This window comes from Sus scrofa, chromosome 1, assembly GCF_000003025.6.
Source record: "Sus scrofa isolate TJ Tabasco breed Duroc chromosome 1, Sscrofa11.1, whole genome shotgun sequence".
NCBI classification, from domain to species: Eukaryota; Metazoa; Chordata; class Mammalia; order Artiodactyla; family Suidae; genus Sus; species Sus scrofa.
This window is the reverse complement of record NC_010443.5, coordinates 20,988,284-21,004,357: the sequence shown is the minus strand read 5'-3', so window position 1 is coordinate 21,004,357 and position 16,074 is coordinate 20,988,284. Positions and strand designations below refer to the sequence as shown.

The 16,074-nt window shown below is 42.4% G+C and overlaps 1 protein-coding gene across 4 annotated transcripts in view; it reads left to right on the top strand.

Moving 5' to 3' along the window:
• The window catches only part of UTRN (utrophin), a 533,664-nt gene that overhangs the window by 43,570 nt on the left and 474,020 nt on the right, over positions 1–16,074 (top strand). The window contains exon 1 of one of the 4 annotated variants that reach the window (XM_021072283.1): positions 3,071–3,672. The exons of the other annotated variants lie outside the window; for them this stretch is intronic. Within the exon in view, the coding sequence (XP_020927942.1) occupies positions 3,621–3,672 (52 nt within the window). The 5' untranslated portion in view covers positions 3,071–3,620. Of the gene's footprint in view, positions 1–3,070; positions 3,673–16,074 lie in introns of those variants that run through there. 4 annotated transcript variants of the gene reach the window in all.

Below are 16,074 nucleotides of genomic sequence, written 5' to 3'. Positions count from 1 at the left end.
AACTACCCTGTGATCTAGCAATTCAACTTCTAGGTATATATCTGAAGGAAATGAAATCAGTATCCCCAAGAGGTATTTGCCCCATGTTCTTTGCAGCATTTCTGACGATAGCCAAGACACAGCAACAACCTGAATATCTATTGACACATGAATAAAGAGAATGTGATATGTATGTGTGTGTGTATATATATATATTTATTTATACACACCTTCATCATATGCACACATAATGCATACAGTGGAATATTATTCAGCCATAAAAATGAAGGAAATCCTGCCATCTGTGAAAACATTGGTCAATCTCGAAGGCACCATGCTAAGTGAAATAAGTCAGACAGAGGGGGACAAACACTGTATGATCTCACTTATATGTGGAATCTTAAAAAAAGAAAAGAAAAGAAAAAAGCCCCCAAACAACCTGAACTCATAGATACAGAGAACAGATTGTAGGGTAAATAAATCCTGAAGATTTAACATACAGCATGGTGACTATAGTTAGAAATACTGTATTGTGTATATGAAAGTTGGTAAGAGAGTGGATCTTCAAATTCTCATCACAAGAAAGAAAAATTCTGTGTGGTGATAGATGTTAGCTAAACTTGTGGTAATCATTTTGCAGTATATACATGTATCAATTTTACTAATACAATGTTATATGTCAATTATATAAAAAAGAGAATGTGTCAAGGTTATCTATTAGTTGAACTGTGCAGTAACTATTAAATGTATAAGTGTCCTTTGAGAATTTCTTCTTTGAAATTTGTTTTACAGAAACAGACTCACAGACATAGAGGACAGACTTGTGGTTGCCAAGGGATGGAGGGGAGGAAGTGGGATGGACAGGGAGTGTGGGGTTAGTAGATACAAACTTATCACTTTTGGAATGGATAAGCACTGAGTACCTGCTTTATAGCACAGGGAACTATAGCCAGTCTCTCGGGATAGAGCATGATGGAAAATAATATAAGAAAGGTACTGTATAATATATATATATATACACAGTATATATATATGTATATATATGTATGTATGTGTGTATATATATAACTGGGTCACTGTGCCATACAGCAGAAATTGGCACAGCATTGTAAATCAACTATACATTAATAACATTTTTTTAAAAAGTTGTTTTATTCTAAAACTACTGAAATATATATATTTTTTACTTATTTTAAAAAAGAACTTCTTTATTATGTTTATTTTTATTTTTTAAGATTTTTATTTTTTTCTATTATAGTTGATTTACAGTGTTCTGTCAATTTCTGCTATATAGCAAAGTGACTCAGTCATGCATACAAACGTATATATATACACACACATACATACATACTTTTTCTTACATTATTAATTCTGTTTCTTTTAAATCATCTTCCTTTTGAGATATTTTACTCATTTTTCCAGTGAGTAAAAATATGTTTGGTCCATTGAGAACAGAATGTAAATGTTTCTCGGTACATCAGGTGTTTATATTTCATGATAATGATGTAGATTAGTGTTCATTCTTTACCATCACATCCCTTCCTTTTTTTTACCCATGGACCACTTTGACAGTTTGGTAAATCTAGACAAATGTTTTTAAATGGATAGAATAACATATATGGCATTACAAAGTGAAACAAATCATATTGAAATTCAATTACAAAATGCTTAAAAAGCCTGTGATAGAGTAATATATATATATACTTATTAATGCATTCAGTGACAAGACGCACCTGTGGGTCCAGTCACTGTCCTATCCTATCCAGTTCTGTTCTGAGGTGATTGAGCCAAATGGTTTTCCAGCTGTAATATTATATGGAGGTGGCTGCGATTTTTTTTAGTGATTCAACCAGAGATACTCCTAATAATGTGTTTTGTGATACCCCTTTGTAATAGAAGGAGATGCCAATTTCTGTTAGAGATGGGTGAAGATGTGTAATTTTTTTGTTTGTCCAAGTTCAGAGACTCCTTGCATTGCAGTGACTAACCCTGGATGATGGTGATTGTTTAAGATGAACATTTACTTTAGAACTTTGGCACCAACAGCAGCATGTGATAAAGAGGTTTTTTTTTTTTTTTTTTGGCTTTTTAGGGCTGCAATCACGTCATATGAGAGGTTTCCAGGCTAGGGGTCGAATCGGAGCTGTAGCTGCCGGCCTATGGCACAGCCACAGCAATGCAGGATCTGAGCCGTGTCTTCGACCTACACTACAGTTCACGGCAACACCGGATCCTTAACACACTGAGTGAGGCCAGGGATCAAACCTGCATCCTCATGGATACTAGCTGGGTTCGTTAACCTTTGAACCATGATGGGAACTCCATAAAGAGTATTTTTACAGAGAAAAGAGTTTGAAGTGGAAATAACTTTTTATTGAGTGACCCCTCTGCCCCGCGCTGTCCTGGGCATGATCCACAAGACTGATGAACCACAGTGATGGTGTCTGGCCTCTGGAATGTGTAGACAAGTAGATGAAACAGATAGCAAACTGCAGAATATACAACTGCAGAGTATACAGAGCGATGTTTAAGTGCTTAGGGGATAAATGTCTTGGAGGCTGCAAGTGTGTCAAAGGGGGCTTCACTGGGCCCAGGATGGACTCTAGTGGTGAGGGAAGCCCCTTAAAGGAGCAGATTTGAGTCTACACTAGGGTGTTGGCTGTGGGTGGAGCTTGGCCCAAGGAAAGCCTGAATGAGGAAGGTGATTGGGAATGAAGTGAGCAGAGGGCTGTGCATTGAGGTTGGCAAAAAGGTGCAGCTGGAATTTCACTCAGTGGTGTTTTTAATCCTGATTGAAGAGGCATAGTTTATCTTTTAGCTTGACAGGATGTATTAGTTAGTGTGTTAATGGCTAGGTCTCTAAAAGCTTTAGAGATTCGTTTGGAGTATGTAGGTTGAAAATTTTTTTTTTTTTTTAGGGATGCTTGTGTCCCATATGGAAGTTCCCAGGCTAGGGGTCAAATCGAGACACATCTGCAACCTACATCACAGCTCCAGGCAATGCTGGATCCTTAACGCACAGAGCAAGGCCAAGGATTTAACCTGCATCCTCATGGATACTAATTGGGTTCATTACCACTGAGCCACAATGGGAACTGCTAGGATGAAAAATTGATTGCAAAATTTATGAGAACAAGCTCTCTTTCAAGAGCTGGACACTTAAGATTTTTTATCATTTAATTCCCAAACATTATTCCTCACCCTGGTTTTCCTTTGTCACCAATTTAAGGACAACCTAAGGAGCACTGAGGAAGCTCTAGGCTCCTCTGTATTGTCAGCAGTTGGAGCAACAGTGTTTGCCGAAATGCATACCTTCCTTATGTGGCTGTTCCTAGGCAGATAAGTGTTGTCACACGTCTGGATTTTAAGGTGTCAGGCTCCACGGCCTGGCAGAGGCTCAGACAGAGCAGACAGGGATTGGGCTGTGCACAGCGGCAGGAATGCCACCATTCTGGTCGGGCCAGTTGGGAAGGGACTCCTCTTCCCAGGATTCCCATACTGTTTGGCCCTATTTTAAAATTTGACTCCATCAGATCACACTCTCCAGCCGAGGGGTCTCCCTCTCTTGGGACCTCAGAGAGCATGCACAGCTGGTTTGTGAACCTTAACGACCTTTGGAGGACACGTTGAGCCAGCAAAGAATGGAAGTGACATCCTCTTCTACCCATGGGGACGGCACAGGGTCACAGGCAGGTAAAGACGACTCGCTCGGAATGTTCCTTAAACTTTTATGCACTGGCTGTGGAAAGGAAAGCAGGCATGACTCGATAGCCAAGAATTAGTGTGCCAGTTACTGAGCAAGAGATTGTAAATCATTTGTCCCATGAGTGACCTTGGAATTTAATTTTTTTTCTTTTAATAATATTATGAACGATGATAGTTCCATGTGAAGAATCCTACCATGTGAGTCATTAATGGTGTTTTGGAAATAGGATTTGCCCTGCTTACTGGCCTTGTGGCTCCTCCAGGTCAGGGTTGCTGTCGGCCTCCGAGCCTGATACCCAGCCTGGCACTCCATGCGTGCTTGTCCACTGTGAATGGATCAGTGCCCAGATCTAATGATACTCTGTGAAGATTAGTCTATCAGTTCTCTGTGATGCCAGAAAATCTGTGTTTGTTAAATGGAAGTCACATGAGGCTAGAAATCACCTTGCCCCCCCAGACTGTGAATGGGTTCATCAGCTGTAACCACGGTGCTCTTCCAATTCTCCAAGGCTGAGTAAGGAGCTGGCCTTGGTGGCCTCATGCATTCATTTCATTTGTTCCTTCCTCTCTCGGTTTGTTATTCTTTCACTTGCCATTTATTGTGTGTCTGCTGGTGCTGAATTCCATGAGAGACTGTTGGGAAACAGAGGCAAATCCTGCAGGTGTTAAGGGGCTAGTGGGAGTAAGACCTAGGTGCCATGGGCCCAGGGATTAGGAGGGATTCGTGTCCGGAGTTTACCTCTTCCTTGGGGACTTCAGGGCATGTTTGCCGGAGGAGGAGCTTTCGAGAGGGCAGAGCAGGGTGTGGAAGGCAGGGATTCCAGGCCGAGGGGAAAAGTGTGTGTAAGGGCAGAGGCACAGTGCGAATTATGTGGTGAGATGCCCTTTCCCGAGTTACAAATGAGCCTCCCGTCGCCACTGCCCAGCACCTCAGCCTTGGCCCACTTGAGCTCTGCACACGGCCTCTTTCCAGGTCCTTTCCTCTGCCTGGAATACCTCCCCTCAGCTCCTGACTCGTCCCTCCCCCTGTCATTGGGCATCAGATTAAACGGTCCCTCTTCTGAGGTGCCTGCCCTGACTACCCATCTGAGATATATTCGTCCTGTGATTCATCCATCCGTCCTGTCGATTGCTTCAGCACCCTTGTCACAATGCTCACTGCTCTGTTCACTTCGCCCTTGAGAGGTCCCCAGACCGTGATCTCCAGAAGGCAGAGACCGAGATTCTCATGTTTATCAGTGTGTCCTCTGTGCTTTGCACAGGGCCTGACCTGTGGGGGTGATAGATCCTTGTGGATGGATGAAATGAATGAAAAGACACCCCTGGAAAAACAGAAACATTCTTACTGGACTTGCTATTTCGCTTTATTCCTTGAAGTTCGAGGTGATTCTTAAAGAGGCACTTAGGATTGAGAGAAGGGTTTTATTCAAGACCTTTGGGTGTCCCCTTGAGGTAAAAGCGAGTAGGAGGGAGTTACTTTAGCTCTTGGAAGGAGTGACTTGAAAAAAATTCAAAGATTTTTAAAATTGAATATACAGGGATGAAAGAAATTCTTTTCAGAATACTTAACTTATAAACAAAAGAGAAATTCATGACTTTAAAGAGAATTCATGGATGTGTCATTAAATCAAGTCATTCTTTATAGTAATTTTATAACATTATTTATTACATTACATTTTTATGTGACATGTCCTGACAATTTTGATGATTTATTCTTATTTGTGTTCTGAAACCTTATTTTTGTTTTTATTCTTTTTGTCTTTTTGCAATTTCTTGAGCCGATCCCCGGCATATGGAGGTTCTCAGGCTAGGGGTCCAATTGGAGCTGTAGCCACCAGCCTACGCCAGAGCCACAGCAACTCGGGATCCCAGCCGCGTCTGCAACCTACACCACAGCTCACGGCAACGCCGGATCGTTAACCCACTGAGCGAGGCCAGGGATCAAACCCGCAAACTCATGGTTCCTAGTCGGATTCGTTAACCACTGAGCCATGATGGGAACTCCTGAAACCTTATTTTTATAAATAATATCATTATCATTTTTAGGCCTCTTATATGAATCAGTGATATTCTCATACTGATAATTATCCTTTTTACTTAATACGATTTCATATAACATTCTCCATCTATGGACTCACTTTCATTGCCATTTTCCTCCACTTTTTCTGTCAGTTTTTATAGCTTATAAAATGACCTCATTTCTGATTCTCTAGTCCCTTTGTAAAACACTGCCCAAAGCCCAAGGTATATTAAACTTTCAAAGCTGGAGTGTGGTATTCTTTATAGTTTATTCATACATATCTGGTCACCAAGAGTCAACTGGATTTCCTCCTAAATCTGTTTATGTCAGCCGCACTTGTTATTTTGATTAAACAACTAAATTAAATATATTATAAAAACCAATGAAATATATATATAAAGAGAAAGATGAAGTTTTATGCTTCAGAAAAACAGTAAAGGAGACCTATTTAAAAAAATTGCTGTCAAAAAAAAAAAAGACTTCATTTCTACTTCATCTTATTCACCTTTATTTTTTTTTTTTTTTTGGCTTTTTTTTTTTTTTTTTGGCTTTTTTTGGCTTTTTGGCTTTTTGCTATTTCTTGGGTCGCTCCTGCGGCATATGGAGGTTCCCAGGCTAGGGGTCGAATCGGAGCTGTAGCCCCTGGCCTACACCAGAGCCACAGCAACGAGGGATCCGAGCCGCGTCTGCAACCTACACCACAGCTCACGGCAATGCCGGATCGTTAACCCACTGAGCAAGGGCAGGGACCGAACCTGCAACCTCATGGTTCCTAGTTGGATTCATTAACCACTGCGCCACGACGGAAACTCCCTACGTTTTTCTTATACAAGTCGCATATAGCACAGACGTTTTCCATAACATATTATCAGCAGATTGGTGTCATCAGATTGGAAGGTTATACAACAAAATTTGTTTTGTAAACTCTATAGACATGGCAGGTGGAAAAGGTTAAGTGAAGCGGCATATAGAATGGAAGGAAAATCCCAAAGCGAATTACTCAAATGATTATGATTCTGTCTCCCATTTGATCTTCTCCAAACAAGTATTCCTTGTGCAGATCTGTTAATTCCAAGGGGCTTCAGCAGGGTGGTGGCGCCTCCTGATAGGTTTCACTAGCGATATTGGGCTGGACCTGGGCTTCTGATTCCAACCTTTGGTTCCCTTCTTGGAGAAATGAGGAAAAATACACTTATACACTATTTTGAAGGTAAGATTTCGGTTATCTTTATTTGCGAAGGCAACTTTTTTGTTTATCTGCTTGTTTCCTTCATTCATCTAAGAAGTTTTTATTGCCTTCCTTTCTCTGTACCAGGCACTATACTAGCCACTAGGCACTCAAAAAATGTTTTCTGATGACCAGCATTTAAATTATTTTAGAGTAAACGGTTGTAGGCGAGGACAGTGTGAAAGGAGCCCTATGTCAGCAGAGAAATATTTTGTGGTCTGTTTGGTCAAATTTTTTTTTTTTTTTTTTCCCAAATTGTTAGGGCTAGAGAATGCTGGTGGCTTGTACTTCTGACAGCGGAAGGCTAATGTTGGGTTTCTGTGCTTGGAGGTCAGAGGCATTTGGAGAGTCTTCGTTTCACCGGAACGCTGCACCTGTTGCTGGCCAGTCTTGCATATGAAATCCAGAACCTAGAGTCACTTTGCTTTCATTTCCTTTTCCTGCCCCCTCTTTCCGGTGCAGAGGGGCTCAGTTTAGCAACTCTTAGAGTCACCACTTTGTTCCTTTGGGGCCATGCCTTTAATGCCCTGGGGAATGGAAGTGTTGGGGCCTCTTGTCATTCTGTTGCCTAAAGACTCCCATCCGAGTGGCCTCAAGATTTTGACGCTTGCGTTTGTGCCAGAGTTTGGGACTGGGGTAGGGTGGGGGTAGGGTGGGATGAGGGTGGGGCCGGCTTCCAACAGCTGCGGCTGTGGTTACCTGATACCTGGAACCTTACTGCTTGCTGTTGAGGAACATTTATTTCCTCTTGGTTCCATATGGTTTTTGGCTCTGACTCTGAGGAACGGACAAAGTACTCTATAGCATTATTTACTTTCAGAAAAATAACTTTAAAACCTTTGGGCTTCATGTTGGTTCAGGCATTGCCCTTGACAGCCAGAGAGCTGCTTCTGGAAGGCCCCTGATAGGGTGACAGGGAAGACTTTGGGGCCAGGAGTTGGTTAAGAACACCCACGGTGTGAATATGGTGTTTCACTCCATGTCATGAAAACCTCAGTTTTCAAAGGAGACTTGAGATATTGACACAACTTAACGTGTAAGAATTGTGCAGGCATCAATGAAAATAAATGTGAAAGAACTTTGAAGTTCAGAGGTCCTTAGAATTGGTTAGTGTTTACTGACCAAATTACATACCGATGTTCCAATAGAAACATTGGTCCTTCCAGCCCTCTTACTGAATTGGCAACCTCCAGGAAGTTATTTTAGTGCAGCGTTCCTAATTTAAAGCCAAGCTGGCGCTCTTGGCTTTATTTATAAATCTTTTACAGATAAAAAGATTTACTCATGGACGTTCTCTGGAGGAGAAAAGTTTTGCGGAAGTGGCGCTTTGTGTGAATTGGCACATAAATGGTCCCAACACGTGAACTCTGGAATCGCTAGCTTGCTTCCCCCAGGGGGCTGTCCCGAAATAAGGGCCTGACTTTCTTTTCCTCCTCTTTCTGGATCCAGTTTTCTCTTTTGTAGCTTCTGGTATTGTTTCCAAGTTTCACCCTCCCATCTTCCTCCCTGTTCTGTCACTTCTTAGACTAGTTTAATAATAGGCTTTTTGTGCATTTCTTGCGGCTGTCGTGTTCACTCCCACCTAGTTTAGCAGCCTCTGCCCTCTCCTTTCCCCCTTTTGCAGGCCCTGACCTGTCTCAGGGGCTGATCCCCGAGGCCATCATAGCAAGCACCCCCCTACACACACACACACACTGCCGCCCCCCCAGCACTGGGGTTGCCTCCCTTTGCCTGGTCTGGGAACTGGTTCTCTTCTGTACCACGTGGAACAGACTAGACACTCAGTAAACAGATCACTTAGCTGACTGGCTCCCACAGGCCCAGGGCCCAGGGATCTTGCTCCTCTGTCCCCTGGCTCATCAATTCCTTTTTTTTTTTTTTTTTTTGTCTTTTTAGGGTATCTGGAAGTTTCCAGTCTAGGGGTTGAATGGGAGCTGTAGCTGCTGGCCTATACCACAGCCACAGCAACTAGGGATCCAAGCCACATCTGTGACCTACACCACAGCTTACGGCCATGCCGGATGCTTAGCCCACTGAGCGGGGCCAGGGTTAAACCCACATTGTCATGGACCCTAGCTGGGTTCTCAACCCACTAAGCCACAACGGGAGCTCCCAGTTGCTGACTGATAACCATTACTTGACTTTTCTGTTCCCCACCTGGTTACCTCTTGAAAAGTGTATCATCCTAGAAATCCTGGAACTGATTTAAAATACTCGAGGTCAGCTCCCTGGCATTGGTTCTGTCAAGTTATTCCCTGGATCCTTAATTTTCTCCCCACTCTTAGCCCTAAGGGGTTACAAGTAGATGATTATGTCTCATTCCCAAGGTGAGAGATGTGACATGTGGAATTCGTGTGGGTGTGCCCCTGAGTAGATTGGTCTATCTCTGTGTGGTATCAGCTGCAGGCTGAGTAGACAGATGACTCACAGAAGTTAACACCCTTATCTTCTGAGTGGCCAACATCTTCAGATTTGCGTAAGGGCCTAGGAGCTCCACAAGAAACATTGCATTGTGATTGTCATTGCAGGTGACCAAGGGACAGAGTGTTATGAATGACACTTCTGGATTCATGGGCTGTTGTCCCCTATGGGATGTTTAGGTTGCTTCCCCCACTAGAACTTTGTACTGCTCACAGCAAAGGCTAATCCCCATGTTTTTCTTCACACTTTCCCATGAAATTTGAGTCTGGAACCTTCTAGAAACTAGAGAAGTTCCCTTCAATGGCAGAAGATGTCCTTCAAGAAAACTCATTTGCCGATCTTTGCTTCTTAGCTTAGCAGGTTGCCAGTGAGATTGCCTCTACTCTTACAGCACTTTTGCTTCCCGATTCGTCCTCCTTTTACATTCCTGAGAGTGCCTTCCCACTTGGTCCCAGCTCTCCAGTTCCCTCCTGCAGTGGTGGGGTCCACCTCTGGGGAGTCTGCCCCAGACCTGCAGTTGTTGATTTTGCTTCCGTCACAGAACCTGCCACCTTCCTTCTGCATCAGTTGGGCTTGTTGTGTAAGCTCTTGTGGTATGAGAGATACCCAAGGTTCCTTTCACTGTCTTGGTCCACTGCTGTTTTGCTCTGATGTCTTTCACATCAGCTCATGTCTCTTCTTTCAGTAAATGCTCATTTATTTAGGCCAGGCACCATGCTGAAGAAGGGCAGTACAGTGGTAAATGGGAAATGACAATGCTTCCTTTTTACCTGGTTGATAAAAACAGAACATGTAGAAAATTCAGAGAAATCATTCCATTTCGCTTTCCTTTTTTTTTTTTTTTTTTTTTTTTTTTTGGTCTTTTTTAGGGCCGCACCTGTGGCCTATGGAGGTAAGCTAGGGGTCTAATTGGAGCTATAGCTGCCAGCCTATGCCAGAGCCACAGCAATGTGGGATCTGAGCTGCATCTGCAGCCTACACCATAGCTCATGGCAACACCAGATCCTTAACCCACTGAGCGAGGCCAGGGATTGAACCCGAGTCCTCATGGATGCTAGTCGGGTTCCTTAACTACTGAGCCACCAAAAGGAACTCCTCTCTTTCCTTTTTGATAATGTTTTAAAACTCTTCTTTCTTTTTAAAGCAATTGAGTTTTTGTTTTCTTTCTTTCTTTCTTTCTTTCTTTCTTTCTTTCTTTCTTTCTTTCTTTCTTTCTTTCTTCCCTTTCTTTCTTCCTTCCTTCCTTCCTTCCTTCCTTTCTTTCTTTTTACCCAAGGCATATGGAAGTTCCCAGGCTACGGGTCAAATCGGAGCTGCAGCTGCTGGCCTACACCACAGCCACAGCAAAGCTGGATCCAAGCTCCATCTTCGACTTCCACCTTAGCTCATGGCAATGCCAGATCCTTAACTCACTGAGCAAGGCCAGGAATAGAGCCTGCATCCTCATGGGTTGGGTTCTTAACCCTCTGAGCCATGATGGGAACTCCTAAAGCAATTGAGTTTTATTCATCTCTCTTAATGTGTCCTTAAGTAACTGTTCCTGATCCCTGAAGAACCATGCCAACCATCTTCCTTCCTTCTGCTAGACTGAGATGTGTGCCACCCAAGTGGCTGTCCAGGGACCCCTGCCTTAAGAGCCAGCTCTACTGGGTTCCACCAAGAACCCTGCCACATTGGATGCTGGCTTTTACAGAGCGTGGCATCACTGGGCATCCATGCTGTGTTGGCCTGTTCACCACAGATTGCTGTCAGGCACTGTCACTTCTGTTTGGAAGCAATGCTGCCAATGAGAACTCTGACACGGACGGACGCACACACACACACACACACACACACACACACACACACACACACACACACACACAGTCTGTTGTGAGAGGAGGGCTGCCCTGCGAGGGAGCCCTTCTCCTGCCTCAGTGTCCGGAGAGCGTGTGTATACCTTCCACCTCTTTGAGAGATTTGATGGTATTCTTCTTCCCCTCTCATCCTCACTGCTTTTGTGCACGGTTCCTGAGATAATTGTAAGAAAGGTTATAATTTCATCTTGAAATACAACTTCTAGGAACTTCTCTTCTAATCCATCTTTCCCAGGGTCTTTGCACATTAGAAAATAAAACTAACGTCCTTAAAATACGGTTTCTTTCCTCTTTCACTGGCGTGTTCCTTAAAGTCTGCCTTGGAGATCAGCCTCTACGTGGTTGGGGATGAATTCTAAACTCTTTGGTGCAGGTTTTTGTCTAGCTCTCTCTAACATCATTTGGTTGGTTATAATGTCATTCAATTCCATTAGTATACTAATATGGAAACAAAAGCATGGTTTCAGACTTTTATTTATATCTTCATGCTTTGGAAAAACAATCTCACGAGAAATCGCTCAGCCTATTAAATACCATCTTCGACATTACTTTTTTTGGGTTTGCTTGTTTTTAGAAAAGTTTTTCTGGCTTTTGCTATTTGTAATTGTTTTAACCATGCCAACAGTAGCACAGCAAGTACTTTTAGACGTGTGTTGTTAAAATCATGTGAAAAATCCTCTTCATGTCAGCATGTGGGCTTTTGTTAGTAATCTTTTTTTTTTTTTTTTTTTTTTTTGCTTTTTAGGTCCACACTTGTGGCATATGGAGGTTCCCAGGCTAGTGGTCCAATCACAGCTACAGCTGCCGGCCTGTGACACAGCCACAGCAATGCGGGATCTGAGCCTCGTCTTTGACCTACACCACAGCTCACGGCAATGCCAGATCCTTAACCCACTGAGCGAGGCCAGGGATCGAACCCACAACCTCATGGTTCCCTGTCGGATTCGTTTCTGCTGGGCCACGGTGGGAACTCCTTGTTAGTAATCTTTAACGTGATCAAGAACTAAGGTAGAGGGAATTCCTGTTGTGGCTCAGTGGTAACAAGCCTGACTACTATCCATGAGGATGCAGGTTCGATCCCTGTCCTCATTGCCTTGGATCTCACAGTTTTGGTTTTTTGCCATGTGGCGCCTATGTGCTGTATAATTTTTCTCAAATGGGAAAAGTTCTAATTTGGCAACACATCTGGTCTAAGGGTTTTGAACAAGAAATTGGGAAACTATTTGGCCTGTGTTTACAAGCTGAGGTTGTAATAATTCTTATAATTATTAGAGTAATAATTCTCTTAAATCACAGATTAGATATAAGAGAATTGGGGAGGAAAAGAACCTTTCTCCCCTGGAACACTCAATGGCTTGTGCTGACACTACCTCATCAGCATGAAAGGAAACAGAACTTTTGGGGAGATCAAAAGCATTCATTGCATGCTTTATTGGAAAGGATGCATTTTTGATGCATTGCTTGTGTGTGGGATCTGGGATTAAATCATGAATAAGAAAAAAGGAACAACTGGAGAAATTTGAATGAAATCTGTAGAGTAGTTCATTGCATTCATCAGTGCTAATTCTCAGGTTTGGATGATTGTACTCTGGTTATTTAAGATGGTAACACTTGGGGCAGCTGGGTGAAGAGACTATGAGAATTCTGCACACTATTTTTTTTTTTTTTTGTCTTTTTTTCCTATTTCTTGGGTCGCTCCTGCGGCATATGGAGGTTCCCAGGCTAGGGGTCGAATCGGAGATGTAGCCACTGGCCTACACCAGAGCCACATCAACTCGGGATCCGAGTCGCGTCTGCAACCTACACCACAGCTCTCGGCAACGCCGGATCCCTAACCCACTGAGCAAGGCCAGAGACCGAACCCTCAACCTCATGGTTCCTAGTCGGATTCGTTAACCACTGTGCCATGACGGAAACTCCTCTGCACACTATTTTTACAACTTTTTGGTTAAATCTAAAATTATTTCAAGTTCAAAAAATGAGAAAACAGAAGTTCCCATTGTGGCTCAGTGGAAATGAATCTGACTAGTATCCATGAGGATGCAGGTTCAGTCCCTGGCCTCGCTTAGTGGGTTAAGGATCCAGCGTTGCTGTGAGCTGTGGTGTAGGTTGAAGATGCAGCTCAGATCTGGCATGGCTGTTGCTGTGGCTGTTGCTGTGGCCAGCAGCTACTGCTCTGATTCAACCCCTAGCCTGGAAACCTCCCTTGTGCCACGAGTGCAGCCCTAAAAAGACAAAAAAACAAAACCAAAAACAAATGAGAAAACAGTTGCTTGTCAAACCAGGAAATGGTATCGTCTATGCTCCCTTTGAGTAGAGAATAATTGTTAGTATGAGTATGGTTTCTTAGAAATTTTGAACTCTAAAAATGCAGGTTAAGTAGAATCGCAAAATCAGGTCTCCTTTTTTACCCCCCCCCCTTTTTTTAAAGGCTGACCTTGTTTTTACAGAAGATTAATTGAAAATTTTTATCTGAGAAAAAGATTTGATCCTAGCTCACATGCACACAGGAGAGTTAGTTGCGTCTGGACAGTTCATGGAAGTGTTGGAACTTGTGTTCCCTCACATTTGGTCTCCCTGGTGTTGGAGGGTGTGGTTTATCTCTGGCTTTTGTCCACTGCTCTGCAGGCTTAGGTGTGGGTTCAGTGGTTAGGACTGACAGTTGTAATACATTTAATCCCAGACGGTTTAAAGATAACGGAGAGAACGAAGAAAATGCCTACCTTTAATAGTCAAGGTTGGCTGACCTGGACTTGGCTGTGCTGATGTGCCCAGCGTGTGTCTCCCCAGTGGAAAGAAGATTAGTCTCGAATGCATCTGTTCACACTCTCACTTCCGCACCACCTCCTGTAGTTTCAGCTGGTTTGTTCTGTAATTCTCTCTGCCGTCCACTCCTTTCTTTCCTTTTTGATGAGAGTAGACCTAGGCTGGCAGCCAGTTGCTGTTGAGCTATAATAGAGCTAGTGGTATGTACAAAATTTGATTACTGCTGTCAACACCAGATTGAATAAGAAAGTGCATACCCTAGACAGATACTTGCAACATAAATGGTCTATTGATTTCACAAGAACTAAAAATGAGGCCATGGTGTAATCTAGTAGAAGAAGGGGGCAGTGGATAGACATTACAGTTTTTAAAAAGTGCCCTTCTTTTAGACCTTTTTGGAAGAACCTTCAGATAACTTTGATAAACTGATTGTTGCTTCTGATTTTCTTTACTGCCAAGTATTTACAGGAACTCCGATGCACGTAGTCTTTGTGCTTGTTTTAGTTCGGTGGTTTGCCTTTTCTGTGTAGAATCTAGTTTGGAAATTGTACTGGGTGATACAGACCATATTTGCTCCTGAACTATGATGACATTTCCACTTAGCTTAATATGAATGTTTTAGAAATTTCCCACAATGGAAAGTTCTATTTGACATAGGAAAGTTCAGCGGTCAGTTTCATAGTCAGCTGAATGCCAAGAAATAACGAAAACAATGGATTACGCAGTGCAGCCTTGGGACATGGAAAATTTCTTAGAAGATGAATGAATCATATTATTAATGTATCTTGTAAGGCTTAGGCCTTGTATTGAAAAGTAAGGAAAAAGGCTGTTGTTTTTTAAAGTTTTTAGCCTTTTTGTGTTTTCTTACGCTTTATGTAGATTTTATTCTGTTTAATTTTTTTAAGGGATTAAAAAATTGAAATCCTAAAATAGAGTGTTTTGGAAAGAGGTAATTAACAGCACTGTACATGAATTTGTTCACACACCAGGTCTGAAAAAAAAATGATAATCCCTTTGAATTAGGAAATATAATAATCCCTTTGAGTTAGATTTTTGAATTAGATAATCTCTTTGAATTAGTCAATCCCTTTGAATTAGAATAATTATTATCCTCCTAATATCCTTTTTTTTTTTTTTTAAGAGAAAAGGGGAAAATATTGCTGGTGTCTATATGCTAACTTATCCCTCTTGGCTTCCTTCAAATTTTGTGATTTCCTCAGTCTTAAATCCTATCTGGTCTAAAATTTGTTCCTATTGGAGTACCTGTCGTGGCACAGTGGAAACTAATCTGACTGGGAACCATGAGGTTGCAGGTTCGATCCCTGGCCCCTCTCAGTGGGTTAAGATTCCGGCATTGCAGTGACCTATGGTGTAGGTTGCAGACGGGCTCGGATCCTGCATTGCTGTGGCTGTAGCAGCTGTAGCTCCAATTCGACCCCTAGCCTGGGAACCTCCATATGCTGCGAGTGCAGCCCTAAAAAGGCAAAAAAAAAATCTCGTCCCTGTAAATAATTATGTTTATTCACTAATAAAAGGCTGCTTTAATTGAGACTTTCTATTTAGGAAGAAGACACATATAGCAAGATAGGTGGAAATAACTGATATAAAGATTAAAAGGTCATGCTCATTGAGAATTTAATTTTCTTATAACTTTTCTTAAGCAGCCCTTTGGAAGAGGAAGAAGAGACAGCTGCTTTAGCAGCCTCTCGGTGGAGATGAGGACTAGCAGTATTTAGCTGGCATACTACTTTATACCAGTTTTAAATGTTGAAAGTCTTTCATACATATGGGAACGTTGCTGCTGGTAAAGCTAAACACCTTTCAGATCTTGCTTCAGCACTATAGCTGGTATCTGTTCTGATTAAGTGGTACCCATGTCTTACTGGTTGTTGTGTGTTTTGAGCATTTAGCCGTGCCTATAAAAATGGAGACATTTTTGGGATGCTGATACAAATTGGACTTGGATAACCATCAGGGAAATGATACCAGACCATGATGAGTTGTTGCTTCACCCTCACTAGGGTGGCTATAGTCAAAAAAACAGATCACAGTCCATGTTGTGAGTCTGTAGAGAACTAGAACCTTTATACATTGTTAGT